At 43.3% G+C, this 18,319-nt stretch overlaps 1 protein-coding gene across 1 annotated transcript in view; it reads right to left on the reverse strand.

Annotated features, from left to right (window-relative positions):
- The window catches only part of LOC107119787 (deleted in malignant brain tumors 1 protein-like), a 42,139-nt gene extending 25,366 nt beyond the window's left edge, over positions 1-16,773 (reverse strand). The window contains exons 1-7 of the mRNA XM_015422379.1: positions 16,671-16,773; positions 12,348-12,699; positions 9,286-9,606; positions 5,493-5,828; positions 1,913-1,917; positions 1,374-1,679; positions 853-861 (exon numbers count right to left, since the gene is read on the reverse strand). Coding sequence (XP_015277865.1) covers positions 853-861; positions 1,374-1,679; positions 1,913-1,917; positions 5,493-5,828; positions 9,286-9,606; positions 12,348-12,699; positions 16,671-16,764 — 1,423 coding nt within the window. The 5' untranslated portion in view covers positions 16,765-16,773. The remainder of the gene's footprint in view (positions 1-852; positions 862-1,373; positions 1,680-1,912; positions 1,918-5,492; positions 5,829-9,285; positions 9,607-12,347; positions 12,700-16,670) is intronic.
- Positions 16,774-18,319: the final 1,546 nt, after the last annotated feature.

The raw sequence follows: 18,319 nt of genomic DNA on the forward strand, positions 1-18,319 counted from the left end.
GATAATTTTTGGAGCCAATTGGGGAATAAAAGGGCTTTGGCTTCATCCACAAGGCATTGGAAATTGGCCTATCTTTGCACTGTAGTGGCATTTTGCAGTCAGGATAATTCAGTGGATTGGTTTGTCCGTGCAGGGTAATCCAATTGTGAAATATTGCTATAGTATAGAGCAACGACTGGACAGTGACAGGGCCAGTGTGGTATATCTGAGAACCAGTTAGGATTGTGAACCTCCAGGAGACAGAGATCAGTTCACCTGGAGCAAATGGCCGGTTTGGAAGGTGGGCTCTATGGCATCATGCCCCAAACCCCAACCTCCTGAGGCTCCACCCCCCCCCCCAAATCTCCAGGTATTTTACAATCTGGAGCTGGTGACCCTACAGCCAGTATGGTATAAACATTAGGGTGTTGGGAAAGGGATCGGGGAGACCCAGGTTCGAATCCCTTCTCTGGAAACTCACTAAGTGACCTTGGGCATGTCAAAAACTATCACTGTAACTTAACTCACAGGGATGTTGTGAGGATAAAATAGAGGAGAGGAGAATTAGGGGAAAAGGTGTAATATAAATGCGGTAAGCAATATTCCAGAATGGGTGGATGCAGAAGAAGAGAAGAAGAGATTGGATTTATACCCTGTCCTTCACTCGGAGTCTCAGAGAGGCTTACGATCACCTTTCCCTTTCCCTCTCCACAACAGACAGAGAACAGCCCTTGAGAGAACAGCTCTGACAGAACTATGGCTTGCCCAAGGTCATCCAGCAGCTGCAAGTGGAGGAGTGGGGAATCAAACCCTGTTCTCCCAGATTTGAGTCCTTGCACTTAACCACTACTACACTTAACCACTACAACAAACTGGATGCAGCTCAGTTGTGTGATCTTGGCTTTGAGGAACTGATGCTGTTTTAAACATAAACATTATCCATGGGGGCATTTGATGACTCTTTCTGGCATCAGTTGTAGGCAATAGCCAACTTCTTTCAGAAGATGATGCAGTTTTAAACAAGACAGTTTGCCCTTCCAGATCCACAGTGACCTTAGCTGACTTTAGCTGGTCCTCTTATTTCTACTGAAGTGAACACAGAGTGGATGTCATCGAGTTGGTATGCCCAGAGAATGAGCTGTAACCCAACACCCATGATACAGTTCAGCTATTTTCCTGTACGCATTGCTTAGGAGATGTTTGCAATATCAACCTGGAGCATCATCAGTCCAAAAATTTGCTTCCAGCCCTTCAGTCTTTGTAACATCCTATCTGATGAAGTGTTATAATGAGCTCAAAAGCTTGCAAAACGTTTCACGTCAAGTTGGCATTGCATGGATTTTTATAATGAACAAAAGAAGTTTCCAACGTGGTATCATGTTCTGCAAGATTACCTGAGCACTCCACACTCGCATCCCTCCTGTGGTCACAGCTATGCTCTCCCCAAGGCCTTGCTTGGCATTCTCTCAGGGATGCTTCTTTCCCTGTGCAGTTAACTCTGTCTAGCCAGATGGTACCAGATCCTTGGGTATAGCGTGCTCCACCTGTTGCTGTTAAAGCATTTCCACAGTCCAGCTCCCGGCACACAACTTCTGCATCCTGCACATCCCAGCCGTCATCACAAATGGTGCCCCACTGCTTGTTGTGATATATCTCAACCCTCCCTGAGCAACGAGTTGAGCCGTTCATCAGTCGGATATCTGACAGGACAAACAAACATATATACACATTAAACACAGTAGCGCACACATGGAGTAAAGGATTAAGAATCCCATTGAAATATCCAGGGCAGGAGAAATTCACAGACCCAAATGCATACCAAATATATTTACAGTGTGGAGAAGGTTCTCCGACAATCATTGACTAGGATTGGGAAAGGGCAGTTAAAGGTCATTCTTCATTATGGGAATCTGTACTGCAAGTCAAAACACACGCAGACTGGAGCCTGAAGGTAAAATGGCTGGGTTCCCCCCCCTTTTAAAATACAAATGATTGGGTAATTGATTGACTAGATTGGATTCCTATTTCTGTGATTCTTTAAAAAAAATGTAAAAATAGCAACCTGTGTGTACACGCCGTTCTTAGTGGACAAAATGTGTGTGCGATTTGAGTATCCATACCCTATGCACTTGCTACAGTGGTGGACTGTTTTCTATGTTGTCAAAGCCTTTCACGGCCGGAGTTCATTAGTTGTTGTAGTTTTTCCAGGCTGTATGGCCATGGTCTTGGCACTGTAGTACCTGATGTTTCAAATAATAGCAATCAAGGGAACAGCAATACAATAGACATCAAAACACAAATTGCTGCAAAGTTCTTACAGTGAAAAAGATGGACAATAATAGACTATAAATAATGAGCTTTGTGATGTTTAATTCTTGTATTTTCAACGACAGGATGCCATCAGAAGAGTGATGACACCAAGAAGAGAAGGACGAACCTCTCGAGTAATCATTCGTTTCGAAGAGTTTATTTTTCAAACAGATCTCCTAACAATAAACGACCACAGCTTAAAGCAAGGAACAACCTGGCTCCATTCCATCAATTTTGTTAAAAAACAATTTGGTTAACAAACCATACATACAGTTCTGTAGTTTTTCTTAATATGACCAAACCACAATGCAGTTCTTACACTCTGTTGATAGAAAATTATTTTTCTTTAGTACACAACATTTTTCAATAGAATTTTAAAATCAGTTATAACAATAATTCATTCACATCTTACCATAAGCCCAAGGAGAGTATACATAGCAAGAAATTATTACAACTAAAGAATCACAGACAATTAACTATTCAGCATATCTTTCCCACTAGATCGTTACAAAGGTTTAGAGTGACTTAAGTTTCTTCATAGGAGACACGGCAGCTATTCAGCATGCCTTCCCCCACGAGATCGTTACAGAGGTGTAGAGTAACCTAAGTCTCTTCATAGAAAACACAACAGTTCTAAAGCCACATTGGCTTTAGAACAGTACAACCGGCCGGTCTCAATGTGGCTCCTTGGGCTTATGCTCCTGCTGCGTTTGTAAATGCTTGGGAAAACTATGCATCTGTATATAGGAAGCACTGATAAGTTGGCATCCTCAGTAAGAATAGCACGTGGTCTGTAGAGTTTTTTGTATATAATGTAAGTCATGTATGTTGTGGTTAAGACTTGTGTCCGATTGAAAGACTTGGTAGCTAAGAACTGAAACAAAGAGTTGTTGGTAAGATGTGAATGAATTATTGTTATAACTGATTTTAAAATTCTATTGAAAAATGTTGTGTACTAAAGAAAAATAATTTTCTATCAACAGAGTGTAAGAACTGCATTGTGGTTTGGTCATATTAAGAAAAACTACAGAACTGTATGTATGGTTTGTTAACCAAATTGTTTTTTAACAAAATTGATGGAATGGAGCCAGGTTGTTCCTTGCTTTAAGCTGTGTTCGTTTATTGTTAGGAGATCTGTTTGAAAAAGAAACTCTTCGAAACAAACGATTACTCGAGAGGTTTGTCCTTCTCTTCTTGGTGTCATCACTCTTCTGATGGCATCCTGTCGTTGAAAATACAAGAATTAAACATCACAAAGCTCATTATTTATAGTCTATTATTGTCCATCTTTTTCACTGTAAGAACTTTGCAGCAATTTGTGTTTTGATGTACCTGATGTTTCGCCAGCAGCTGTGACTGGCATCTTCAGAGGTATAACACCGAAAGATGGAGTACTCATCACAGCTGCTGGCAAAATGTCAGGTACTATAATGCCAAGACCACAGCCATACAGCCTGGAAAATCTACAACAACTAATGGACTGTTTTCTCTCTGCTCTGTTATGCAGGTAACATGGGTGCAGCGCTTGATTCATGCTGGATATTGTCTGTGACATAGCCAGCAGGAGGGAGAATTGGCTCAACAATTTGCCCTATATATGGGGCTATAAGGAATGGACCAAACAACAACAAATCTCCTTCTTACCCATATCTGCTGCACCACTAGAAAAGAGTTATAGATCTGAGCAGGAGCAATGAATACAACAAGCGACCTGCTTGGAATACTCATCTTCCAACATAGTTGAGACATGCTCATCTTTCTCTGCTGGCTTTTGACTGCCCAGTCTGCACCTAGCTTTTGCTCTGTTGTTTTACCAAACCCACATTGGAACAGAAAAAGATGTGGCTCAAAACCACAGTCAAATACCCCAGGCCAATGCTGTACTGACTGCAGAGTCACCCCTGAAATCTATGCGGACAGTTCCATAAAACCGAGAGATCAAACAAAGTGAAAGCAGCACACAGTCTGGACACTGCCAATCAAAGCAAAAGTGGCATGCAATGCAGAGGGGAATTTCTGTTCTGACGTGGAACATATATGCATATACGACGTGGGTTTGGTAACACAGAGGAGCAAATGCTAGATGCAGATTGGGCCATTGGTGCACCTCAATTACTGCAACTGATGGCTTGTTTCTTAAAGCATTCTGCTATGCTGCCCCCATGGAGAGCTTGGCAATTGAACCCAACTATAGTGCATCAGAGCTTCCTCATCTCAAGGGATGTAGCAGAATTTCAGGATCACCCTGGTTCAGTTTAAAAGCTCAGGAGAGTCCCCCCCCCCTTTAATGATACATGCACATTGAGGAAACCTCAGCCAATCATTATAGTACATGATATTTCCCCAGTTTCTGCCCTATTATTTGTGCTTATAGATGGGTTTGCTTGCTTGAGTCATCTGAAGTGACTTGCTCTGTAGGTGCACCCAGTTGTTGTTGTTTTTTGCTCATGTCATGCTGTAAACTGGAATCCATGGGCTAATTTTGCAGGGGAGGTTGTATGTGGGGGCAAAGAAAATACCCCTTCAGGTTAAGTGTTGGAACATAAGAACATAAGAACATAAGAGATGCCAATGTTGGATCAGGCCAAAGGCCCATCCAGTCCAACACTCTGTGTCACACAGTGGCCAGAAATACCAGTGCCATCAGGAGGTCCACCAGTGGGGCCAGGACATTAGAAGCCCTCCCACTGTTGACCCCCCCAAGCACCAAGAAGACAGAGCATCACTTGCCCCAGAGCCCCTATCTATACCTTGTGGCTAATAGCCACTGATGGACCTCTGCTCCATATGCTTATCTAATTCCCTTTTGAAGCCGTCCATGCTTGTAGCCACCCCCACTTCCTGTGGCAGTGAATTCCAAGTGTTAATCACTCTTTGGGTGAAGAAGTACTTCCTCTTATCCGTTCTAACCCGACCGCTCTGCAGTTTCATGGAGTGCCCACGAGTTCTTGTATTGTGAGAAAGGGAGTATTGTATTGTGAGAAAGGGAGTATTGTATTGTGAGAAAGGGAGAAAAGTACCTCTTTCTCGACCTGCTCTTTAATTTAAAATTTAAAAGTGATGGAATAGAAAGAAATTTCCATATTCGAAAAGAAACTTTCATACTTGAGCCGCCCTGAGCCCACTCATGGGAAAGGACGGGGTATAAATTAAATATAACAATAATAACAATCATCGTCTTTTGCCAGGTTTTGATTTTGGACACAGGTCTGTTACCTGTACATATAACGCCAGCGTCTTCAGTGTGGGTACAGTCATGCTGCCCCCATTCTTTAGCAGGGCATTTACTGATGGCCTTCTCTGATCCTGTGCAGTTCACACCATCCAGCCAGATGGGGCCGCTTCCTGCTCCAAAACGAGAACCTCGCGGAGCTGAAGTGGCACTTCCGCAGCCAAGATAATGGCACACAACATTGGCATCTTCAAGGTCCCAGTCGTCGTCACATATAGTTCCCCAAATTTGTTCATGGAGTATCTCAACTCTGCCAGAGCAGTGAGTAGGACCTTCTGCTAATCTGATTTCAGGAGGCTCTGAGAAGAAGAAAGACACAAAGAATGAACATTTCCGAAGCTGATGTCTCTGCTACTAGCATGCTTTGATCCTAGTTGAACAGGCCATGCAAATAGTGGATATAATCTGAGCACTATCACTGTGGAAAGACTCTTGCTGCATTGATATACAAATCTTTCTGAGATTATGGTCAGGGGAAACAGCTTCTTAGGCCTTGGTGCAGACGTTTGCTGTTCTGATTTCCTGAAACTTCTGATGTAATAAGATCACCTCCTCTTCCCCCTGCCTGGAGTTTTCAACTATTTAAAACAGGGGTGTAAAACATAAGGCCTGGGGGGCAGATCAGGCCTGTCCTGGGCTCTTATGTGGCCCGCGAGCAACCGATGCAAGGGAGGAAGTGCTGGGGGAAGTGAGCAGAGCCATTCTATTGTGGCTTCAGCATGGCAGAACAACCTTGTCTACAGCAGTCAAGCATTGTGGGAGTATCTGCCCAGTGCTGCACTGCTGGCTCTCCAGTCCGCCTAGGTGGGTTTTCCTCCACCCCTCTACCAGCCCATGGGGCCTTGCAGTGAGGATACACCAACTTGGAGCTTACCAGCTGCTGTCCTTTATACAGTTTCTGTCTCCAGTACCTGGCATGACGTTTTATGGCACATGTGGCCCTCCCGGCAAAGTGGCATTTATGTCAGATCCGGCCCTCATAACAAATGAGTTTGACACCTCTGATTTAAAAGATAGATAGATAGATAGATAGATAGATAGATAGATAGATAGATAGATAGACGATAGATAGATAGATAGATAGATAGATAGATAGATAGATGAGTTTGACACCTCTGATTTTAAAGATGATAGATAGATAGATAGATAGATAGATAGATAGATAGATAGAATATTAAATGACCATGCAGTGCTTTACACTTTACGAAAAAAAATAAGCTAGCCCTTTGAATCATGAGGTGATAGACAGGACAAACAGTTGATAAGAACATCAGTCATTTATACTGCAAACAAAAAATGAATGCAGGTTTATCCCATAAGGGGAAAAAATGCCCTGTGACATCTGTATGCAGCCTAGGCATACCTGTAGTAGGATGGTGGGCATATGGTTCTTCCTTAAAACACACAATTGGAATTTAGTTTGCTCTGTTCCTTCAAACTCTGTTTGACCTACCTGTTTCTGGACAGCACCATTTCAGAATGCAGCGGGATGGGTCACATTATAGTAACTATTCTTCGGGGGGGGGGGAGGTTAATGTAGTACAAAGAAAGGCCAACATGGGACACAGTTGTAGTCTTCTCCCACACATGCGGCTGCAGGCTTGGTATCTGATAAATGTCACTCAGTCTATGCTACATGACAAAAGGAAATGAGATATGTCGAGCAAGCATCCCCAACCTTGTTGAGATTGTGGTCACCATAGGACTTTGAGAACAGGTAGTGGCCAAACCAGCTGCCACATTTCCTTGCAACTCTGCACACAAAGACAATATCTGAGAGTATCAGAAACATAGGACCTAATCCCTCCACAAATACCCACACACTGCAGATCAAGAGCTGGGGAATGTTTAGGAAGAAAGGCAAATTTGGAGAGCTTACCTTGAAAACCAGTGGTTCATATGGGTCCTTTGGACCATAGGCAGAAATCATAATTGGTGAACACGTTTGACTTACAAACAAACAAAATTGATCTCAACCATGATGTCTGTTGCTCGGGGTTTGAGGCTTTAAAATGTTGTATTCACTCAGAATGGCCCATCGATTAAAGTTAGGAGGTAATCCCCTCATTGCTGAGAGCAAAGGCTAGTTATTTTGGAAGACATTCAATGCTTCAATACTGGAAGGGATTCAACAGTTTTTAAAAGTTTGGTTTAAAGGAAAACACTTTGCAGACAGTTTGGGATTTTCTATCATCCCAAATCACTTGCTGCTATCTCAAAATTTTGCAGTCTTATTGTTTTCTATGAAAAGAAATAACTATCACTGCTCCTAGGACATATACCGTGGTTTCCCCTATTTATTCCCCTGTCTAGGAAACAGTCTGTTTGCTGATCATTCTTTCATCATGTTGATGACTTTGAATGGTTCAGTGATGTTTCTTCAATGTGTGTTTGTTGCTAAGAGATAAACCACTGATCAGGAAAAAAAATTAAAAAGAGAAGGGGTTTGTAGATGAATTAAGACACAGGTGAAATAATTTGTACTTAAACTGAGAATACTGCAGCAGTTAATGGGGGAGTCTCTCTACAAAAACTGTTCAGAAATTTGAGGAACTATTAGCTAATTTATTAATTTAATAAAGAACTGCTGGCTAAGCAACATGCACAAAATAGGAACAGATGATGTGGTAAGAAGTCATATTAGAACTACTGAGCATTGCAAAGCTTGCTTAAATTATTTGCGGTGAAGCAGAGAGTGCTGCTTCACATGCAAAAGATTCTCCCTCAGTTCCATCTGCTGCCTTCTTGCCATCTTTGAGAAGCCCCAACTCAAGCATGTTTTCAACTACTGTTGTGAGCTGCTGGCCACCTTGTACCTTTTGGTTGGTACCAACAGTGCTCGCGGGTGAGGTAATAGATATATTTGTATGGAATGTACATCACTATTTGATGCATAAACATAACCAGTGGTGTGTGTGACTTGACTTCATCCCACTAGAACTTCATGAAGAATCTGGGCACTGTGACCTACTCAGAAGAGGACAGTGTAAGATATATCAGGTGCTCCTCATCCCTCATCATTTGCCCATCTTTTCTCGTTGTCTCTCAGTTCCCCCCTTTCCACTACTGACTGTTTAAAATGTCTGTTTTGAACAAACGAGGGACAATGAATTTGACAACTTGTGGGTCACACAGGAACTTTCTAAGGGATGCTGGTCAAGATTGCCAGCTGCTGGCCATTCTTGGAGAAGTTATTGTCTGTCAGTGAGCTAAGTAAACAGCTATGCAGGATATCTTTATGTGATGGCTTATATGATTTTATGGTTCTTTTCCTGTTATTACAAGCTTGCACTCTGACTACTGTCCCCTGATTATTTTCAGTCTCTCCTATATGAGACAGGAATTCTAATGGGTATTTTTAGTAACAACAGAAACCTCCTCAATGGGTTTTAAGTGTCAGAAGACAGCACTGGCAAGTGCCCATAGGAGCTTGGAAGAGGTGAGCTCCCTTCTTGCTGAAGGGATGGTAGAGACAGGTGTCTGCAGAGACAGAAAGAGCGGGAGACACTCCTGTGAGTGAGGTGAAGCATGTTGAGGATGCAGGACCTCTCTGGGGATCTGATGTGGAGAAGTGGATCTGCTACCCTGCGGATCCCTACCTATCTCCCTCTGTGCTCTGTTTGTCAATAAAGGAAACATCGCAGAATCACCATGAGTCTCCAGTGCTTTCTCCTTCAAAGGGAACTAACCCAGATAAGCATTGCCCCCATGAACTCAAGTAAGCAAGGCTGAATGTAACAATATCTATGGTTCTTTGGCAATTACCTTCACACTCCACACTGGCATCTTTGCTGTGGTCACAGCTGTGTTCTGTCAATGGCTTTGCTGGGCATTTACTCAGACTGTCTTCTGATCCTGTGCAGTTGACTCCATCCATCCAAGTGGGACCAGATCCTTGTCCAAATTTAGCTCTACCAGGTGCAGCTCTGGCATCTCCACAACCCACTTCCCGGCACACAACACGAGCTTCATTGATGTCCCAGCCATTTTCACACACTGTTCCCCATTGTTGGTTATGGAACACCTCAACCCGGCCAGTACAGGGAGTTGAACCGCCGACCAGCCTTACATCTATTAAGAGAGAAACAGAATGACAGTCACAACCAATGCAATTCATGTTGAACCATCAGGCCTTCATACCAAGCCTTCTGGGCTTTAAAAGAAACAAAAATGTTTTTTGTGACATGCAAAGCAAACATAAGCATTTACAAGCTCAGTGAGACCAGTGGTTTCACCGTTATGTATCTGGCCATGGTCAGCTAAATTCTTCATTCTCATTCACATGAATGGTGATGGCATCCATTTTGTTCCTAGAATATTGAATCAAGAGGAGTATTGTCTCTAGACATCTGTCCATGTTTAGAAGAATGGGAAAATAAACTTGCTGAATATGCAATAATGGCAAAATTAACAACCTATTTGATAAACAGGTCTATTATGAAATTTGAGGAGAGATGGAGTGTGTATTATGTGTACGATGCTAGGAGGAGACAAAATATTATATGCAAATTTATGGTAAAGAAATACAAATAGAATTAAAATTTGTTTAAAATGCTACATCTCAAATACGAATAGGCTCTTGATATGACATATATAATAGACCTTCCTTTGAACCTTGATATATTTTTATGTGTTAGAGATTCTAATTAATATGTAAAAGTGGCAAAGATATGTAAAACTGAATACATAGTAATGATGAAGAAGAGAAGAAGAGATTGGATTTATACCCTGCCCTTCACTTGGAGTCTCAGAGAGGCTTACAATCTTCTTTCCCTTCCTCTCCCTTCAACAGACACCCTGTGAGGTAGGTGGGGCTCAGAGAGCTCTGAGAGAACTGCTGTTTCCAGAACAGCTCTAAGAGAACTTGTGAGTGACCCAAGGTCACTCCAGCAGCTGCATGTGGAAGAGTGGGGAATGAAACCCAGTTTTCCCAGATTAGTTTGAAACTTAAACTCTCTTGGGCTGTGTTCATGTGCAGAAAATGGCACTGCAACTCTTGGGATGGAGACTTCCCAATTTTGCACAAGCAGCTAGTGGTGCTGTCAAGTTGCAGCTAACACATGTAGCTAACATTGTAAGATTTTGAAGTGAAGAGAAGAACAGAGATGGTTTGCCATTTCCTGCCTCAGTATTGCAACCCTAGACTTTCTTGGGGGTCTCCCATCCAAGTACTAACCAGGGCTGATCCTGCTTAACTTTTGACATCCAACAAGATCAGGCTAGCTTGGACCATCTAGGTTGGGGCCACAAGCAGCTACTGAGATCTTTTTCTTGCATAATTTTTTGTATGTGCATTGATTTAGCGTATGCAACTACCATATCTATTTCCTATTGCCTTGAGCAACAGCTCTATAGCACAAGCAGAAATTTTGGACTGGACTCAACTCACTGGGTTTTTTGTTTGTCTGACTGGAATCTTTGTCTTTCAGTTATTATAATTTCAGTTGACCCCTGTCAGGTAGGCTTCTTGCCTGGCTGTCATGCAGATGGGGGGGCGTAGGTACCTTGGAATGATGACTCTTGTTTCTGCTGTGCCTTCACCGGGTTTCTTATCAGTCTGCTATGTTATATGACCTTGGGTGCCTGGTACAGTATTTCTCTTGGGAAATGTTGCCCGTTACATTGGTGGGCTTCTGCTGGCTACCTGATTGGCTATAGGCCATCAGGGGACCCCTTTGAGTTATGTATATCTATTACTTTGCGCTTTCTCTTTAGTTCTAACACAAAATAGTCAAGATACCTATAGCATCAATGTCTCAATAAACTTAACTTCTCTGAATGAACGTTGCTGGGAACTGATTGCTTGTTCTTTTTATTGCCACATAGGCTAATAGACATCAAAACTTCCTGTGGTAATGCCCTCCAGTTGATGATTCCCCTTTCATTCAGTCGCCTATACGTTAGTTTGAGAAACTCTGGGAGCCTAAGAAGTTGGGGTGGATAAGGAAAGCAGGCTCCTTTCAAGGTAAGAAGTCAAGAATGAAAATAAAGCTATGGGACTTGGTTTCCTCCTTTGTCAATGCCCTCTCCAAATACCTTTCTTTTCAGTTGTTTGCTTTCGAACACAGAGGAGGTGAATTGATGTTGGGGTCAGCTAAGAGCCTTCCATGACATATTTCCTTTATTTGGTGGGTTCCCTTAGCCATCCCAAGCCTGTGTTATGCCTACCTCACTTCAGGGAGACAATTAACAATATATCAATTCTCTCAGGATCTACCTCCTTTCCAAACCTATTTTTCCTGTTTTTCTTTTCCTTTCTTCCCCTTGATGTGAACAATACTGTCACCAAAAGTGGGAGCCGGTTCTTAAGAAAAATTCATCTCATTTTTTTTTGGGGGGGGGGGTATTTGTGTGTTTGTGTGAGTGTGCTTGCCTACCTGGAAGTTATGGTGACTTCTAGTGACTCCTAGTACGGGTAGGAAGTTTCAGAGAAATGGCTTGATAGTTGCCTACCTCTGCAACCCAGCGCTGGTATTCCTTGGAGGTCTCCCATCCAAGTACTTGCCAGGGTCCGCTCTCTTTTGCTTCTGAGATCTTATGAGATTTGGCCTGGGCGATCTAAGTCAGGGCAGAAAAATTCACCTCATGACCTTTAGTAGACTAATTCATCTCATGTGGATCTCCATATGTTTAGGATGCTTCTGTTAGTAGCTCCCTTGCTTTGCCTTTAACAGCAATTTGATGTCCAAGTGGAAATATTTCTTTCCATGCTGTGCAAAGCTTCATCTGTTGATTCCTGAGCATTCCTGGCCACAGCATTTTTGGCCAGGTGAACAAACCAATCTTTTAAGACGGAAAATGTGAATCAGCCCATAGATAAATCAATTTACCTGCGCATATGACACCAGCATCTTCTCCATGGTTGCAGTTGTTTTCTCCCCAAGGCCTTGCAGGGCACTGACTGAGAGTTGATTCTGTGCCTTTGCATTCAACTTCATCCAGCCAGATGCGGCCAGTTCCTTTTCCAAAATGTGCTCTGGATACGACTGATAATGCTGCCGTGCAGCCCAACTGCCGGCATACGACTCTGGCATCCTCCATGCCCCAGTTATCATCACAAACGGTGCCCCACTGGCCATTATGGAGCACTTCCACTCTTCCGTTGCAGCGACTCGTTCCATTCGCTAGCCTCACCTCAGCGGTGGCTGAAGTTGTAGGATCTGAGCCCCAAACCACACCTGGGAAGATGAATTTTCAGAGAGTGAGTCAGAAGAGAGAGCTTCTCCCTTGAATTATCATTCGAGAAGTGGCATTAGGACAGGAAAGTGGCTGAGGGGAGGGGGGAGAGGCAATGGGAACTGCCTTGCTGGATCAAACCAAGTCCACCTAGTCCACTGTCCTTCTTCTAACAGCAGCCAGCTTCCTGGTGCTCAAAAGACGGCAATGGCCATTCTCTATTCATTCTCATAGGAGCCTAGCATTTAACGGTACACTGTCTCTTTTCGTAGGGGTTCCATTTAGCTGTCACATTTAAAAACATTAGACAGAACTATCATCAATGATATGTTCTCATCTTTTTTAAAAAGCCACATGAATCAGGGCTCTTTTCGAGCAGGTACTCATTTGCATATTAAGCGACACACCCCTAATGTAGCCGATCCTCCAAGAGCTTACAGTAGCTCCTGTAAGAAGAGCTCTGTAAGCTCCTGGAGGATTGGCTACATTAGGGGTGTGTGGCCTAATATGCAAAGGAGTTCCTGCTACAAAAAGAGTCCGTCACTATATCTTCTGGTAGTGATTTCCACAAATTAATTGCACATTGTCGAAGTCAAAGTCATTTATTACAGTATTACACCAGCATGAAACACAGAATAAAATATTACACCTTGTTTTTATGAAGTCCTTCCTTTCTTTCAGTCCTGAACCTGATGCTTCATGAGAGGAGTTTGACTTCAGTACCATATTTGTCATTTTACAATCCTCTGTCATTTCCTACTTGGTGTCTCTTGGCTAAATTAGAAAGCCCCAAATGCTTTAGCCTTTCCTGATAAGGAAGATGCCACAACAGCTTGATCGTTCTAGGCCTTCTCTCCCACATTTTTTCCTGCCCAGTGTGGATCTTATTTATTGGGAGAACTGTCAGTCTGTCTGTCTCTTATTGAGGGATCAAGGCAGATTACAACAACAAGACAAAATATCCACAACATTTTGTGCAATACAGAAGGATTTAAAAATAATGAAAGCATGAATCTGCAACATTTAACCACCTCTGCCTTTGTCATCAACTTCAGCTATCAGCTGGAAACGAAGAAGAAAAGTCCGTTTTTATACCCCACTCTTCACTACCCACAAGAGTCTCCGAGCGGCTTACAGTCGCCTTCCCTTCCTCTCCCCACAACAGACACCCTGTGCGGTAGGTGGGGCTGGGAGAGTTCTGAGAGAACAACTCTGAGAGAACTTGTGATTAAAACACATTTATAAACGTTTCATCCTGGAAATGCCCGACCTGTTCCTCTACTGCCCTGTCAGATACCTTCACAAGGGAAATCAGCCTGGAAACGGACTCTCCTGTAAGAAGAGCTCTGTAAGCTCCTGGAGTCTCTAAGGTGCTACTGGACTCAAACCTAACTGTTCTGTCATAGAGCAGACCGACCTGGCTACCCTCTGACATTAGTAAAATCAAGCTGGTCTTCCGTTTCCCTTCGTTTCACAACAGAAGCAGTGAATTTCCCAACTGGTGACCCTCCTCGTTGATTCCGATACACACTGTATTTATGTAATGGCATTATCATACTTGCTATTTGACTTTCAGTTCCTTCCCCAGTAGCAGGCTTTCCTGTTTCACTGCAAGCGCAGCAAGAGGAAATGCCGTTTCCAGTTAGCGTTCTACCCCTGCCCTGAGACTGGCCCCTTCAGACCCATCGAAGTGTACCTGGTTAAGACGTTCACTGACACTAAAATCCCGCTTTCCGTTTTGTTATGGCAAACAATGAAATTATATTTCGCTGTCGTATATGTATAATCAGCACTTTACAATTGTTTTAGAATTGTTCTGTGTTTTTCAGTGTGTTCTTAACGTTTTATGTAAGCCGCCCTGAGCCTGCTTCGGTGGGGTGGGTGGGGTAAAAATCGAATAAATAAATAAAGTTTCACCGAGTTTGGGAAGATTTGTTGGAACTCTCCATAATTTTCTTTTTTGGCCATCTCCGTAATTTGCTACTTCTCTCTTCATCTTGACTATGGTCTCAATACGGATTCTGAGAGACTCTACTGCTTACTTTCTTCATTTGGGAAAACCGTCCTCTTTTCCTTACAATGAGCTGCCTGTTCTTTAACCAGTTACAACCTTGATTCTCTCAATATGTTGAATCTTGCCTATCCTCATTCTCCCACCCCCATCATTAGTCATAGAGGATGGCATATCCTTATTCAGAATGGCTGTTGAACAAGGCAGATCTTGAGGGTGGGCAGGCACCAGGGGGTGTGTGTGGAAAGAGATTAGCCTGATAGGTAGAGATTGTTTCTGGCACACAGAACAGATTACAGAAAGCATCAAGAGCAGAAGTTAAGACCAATGCTGGTAACCTTATGCATAAGAGAAAAAGCAAATGGGGGGGGGAGTAGAACAGACTCTTGAAGCCCTTCAGATTCAAGAAGGCAGGAGTGGGCTCCTGGACCTTTAATATCAGAAGGACCACCTCCTCAAAAATGCCTCCTCCTCTGCTTGTCTTGCTCACCAGTGAAGATCTTTGTCTCGAGGTCTTTCAGTGTCATGAAATGGAGGTGGGTGGCAACTAGAAGCACGTTTTTTTCACTGATGGCAGATCCACTGCCATTCATCTGATGCTCACTGTGTTCACCTTTAGGCGTCAGACAAAACGTTGTATGGCCCTCATTCCACTGGCTTTTTTTGCTGATTTACCCTAATTTTTTGCTGTTTGAAGGTGAGGTGCTGCTGGCTTGATGGCGAATGGATGGAAATGTTGTTGTTGTTGTTATTATTTTGCTAAACAGGCTAGTTTTATTTCAGTTGGTTCTCTGAATCTGATTTTATTGTTTTAAGTTGCAAGCTGCCATGAGACATTTGCTGGAGAGGTGGCATATGCATTTTTGCTTCAATAAATAGTTGTATGGAGGAAGGAATTTTGCAGGGCAAAAGACAAGGCCAATCTGCTAGAGTACTAAATTACAATATAAATAATTAACAATACATGTGCTGTTCAGTTTTACTGCAATTTACAGCACTATGATTTACTAGTATTTTTCTGTGGGTCAGCAAGAGATAAGAGTACAATCAGTTATGGCCAGCTTGCCACAGTCATCACAAGAATTTTGAAGTGTGCTTGGCTCAAACTCAAAAGTTAGAAATAGAGACATGTATTGTTATATCTTTACACATTCTTAAGTTATGTCCTGGGGATTTCAGGTAGTTCTTAATTGAGCACAGATATATTTGCTCTTTGTGCTGCCACCCTAACTAAACAATAAAGCCCTACCCACCTTTGCATCTGGTCTCCCGGAACAAGAGGAGGTATTTTGACAGCCTTAATATGTAGCTGACTGGAGAAGTCACAGAGAAGCCAACTAATGTTTGTGTACCTTTGCTGTTTTGGCAGCCAGTGTTACAGACAAGGATCAAAGTCTGCATTTCGCTGCTTTCTTTACTTTCTTTTAAAAAAATGGCTAGGAAGTATTCATGGTCATTGTTTTCCCTCTTCTCTGGGGCTCATGAAGAATAAGACATTCACAGCTTCTTCTGTACATTCACAGGTTCTCTGAGAGAGGCAGAGTATGAGACTGGGTGGGTCATACACACCAGCCACTTTGCCTCTGGTGTGTGGGGCAGAAATAGTAATGAACACTCAGAGGCAACAAACCAGTCTGGGGGACATTCAAATACTGCTGCTCCATCTGACCTACTTTATCTCTCTGGCCCATGAGGAACCTCAAAGCCCTCTTCTCACTCCCTAGAAAGAACTCACAGTACCACTCCTGCATTCATTGTGACAGTCCAGAGTCACGACTGGACCTCTCGATTTGTTTTAAAAGTACCAGGTGCTCCACCAAAAACTGGCTGGTGGACCTGGAGCCACCTTCTACCCACCAATGCTCTACTCTGATCGCTACAAAACAAGCCGTTCAGGGGAGCTGTGGCAGAGGGGAGGGGGGGAAGGTACACATTTGCTGAATTGTAGGAGAAATCACTCACCCCAAAGACAAGTCAGGAGAAGAAGGATCACTGCCATTTCCCTCAGCCCTTTTTCTCGGTGTCTTGCTGAAGAGGGGAGAGTGGAGGCAGCCATTGCCCCCAGGAATCCAGTTAGGTGGGAGCAGATTCCTCCCTCAGACAGTGTGCTCAATGCCTGGGTGTTTTGCCTGCAGTTTGTCCTGATGGGACACTTGCCTAGGTCAATGCCATGGGCAAAGGTTGGGAGCGGAGGCTAAATGCTGGGAAGGGACTGGTCAAACTGGGAGGGAGGAGTCAAACCAAGCGTGATTTGGTAAATTTGCTTTGTTCAGCTGATTTCAGCAGAAACAACTTTCAGTTCCCTCGAATGGGTATCTCAGATGTGGGGTTTTTTGGAGGGGGGGGGATGAGAAAGACAGAAATATGTGATTCTCTGCACAATGCTCCCTCTAAGCTGTGGAGTCCTGTGAGCAGAAATTCTACTTTGTGAGCTACTGGCATTAAAGTTGTGAGTGAGCGATTTGGCTACTGCATAGTTTGCTCTGGAGCCATCCTTCCTGAGCGAAGACAAAGATGTGTGAGCCAGAGGCTAGAAAACTGTGAGCTAGCTTACACTGACTCAGCTTAGAGGGAACACTGCGTGTCCCTGGCCTTACTCCCTATGACTTCTGTAGGAACTCGTGCAGCAGTTCCAGTATTGCCTGTGGTTCCACTCCCCTTGCAAGCACGTGAGAACAGCATCAGATCACTTCCAGACTTTCCCTATACTTTGTAAGTGCCTCCCAAAAGCGTAAGGAAAGTTCTTACTCCTATGAAATTCTGGAGAGGGGAAGTAAGGCAGAATAGTAAGGCTTTTGAAGTGATGAAGAAAAGAATGTTTGAATTTGGGGAGTCTAAATGTTTAATTGGGGAGTACAGTCTGTGTTTGCTGGCTTGGGGGTTGTAGATGTATCACTGCTTGTTGTTTTTAAACTTCGCTGTTTAAAACCTTTTTCATCTCTGTCAGTGCTCATTTCCTTACCTGCTAGCTGGTTGATTCTCTTTCACTCATATTCTAAGCATGTACTGCAGAAAGCTCTGTGATACTCAGGCACAATTTTTACCTCAAAGCTAAATGCAACCTTTCAGCCACATATAGTGGGGACTGATCAGGGAATGGTTAAATGATCACTTTCTATAGTCCCAGGCAGTGAGCAAAACTGGGAAGTCTATGGAATGCCTACTGGGTAGCCATATGCAGTTGAGAGTTAAGACTTGGTGGGCTCCCATGTTGTGAAGGCTGAGTGAAATGTGAACTAGAATACATATATAAACGCATAAAAGCAACAATTTAAGGCAAGAACAACGGGTCATTGAGAAAACTCCAGATGAAACAAAAAATTCTTTACCTTCTGGCGGACGACAAATAGAAGGGGACAAGCAAATGTCCATGTGGAGGGAGTTCCACAATTCTGATGGCATAACCAAGAAGGCCCTCTCCTGGCTTGCCTCCCATGTGACCTCAGAAGGCAGAGACACCTGAAGATGGGCCTCAGAAGAAGATTTAGCTATCTCCCTTGTCCTTTCCACATGTAGCCCCTCAGCTAACCAAGAGGCTATATGGGTACTAACACTTGAGAAAGTACTATTGTGCCAATTGCCTGGATTATTCCCTCATTCTAGAGGTCAAC

Source organism: Gekko japonicus, unplaced genomic scaffold (assembly GCF_001447785.1).
Source record: "Gekko japonicus isolate JY-2015 unplaced genomic scaffold, Gekko_japonicus_V1.1 scaffold971, whole genome shotgun sequence".
In the NCBI taxonomy this organism is placed as follows: domain Eukaryota; kingdom Metazoa; phylum Chordata; class Lepidosauria; order Squamata; family Gekkonidae; genus Gekko; species Gekko japonicus.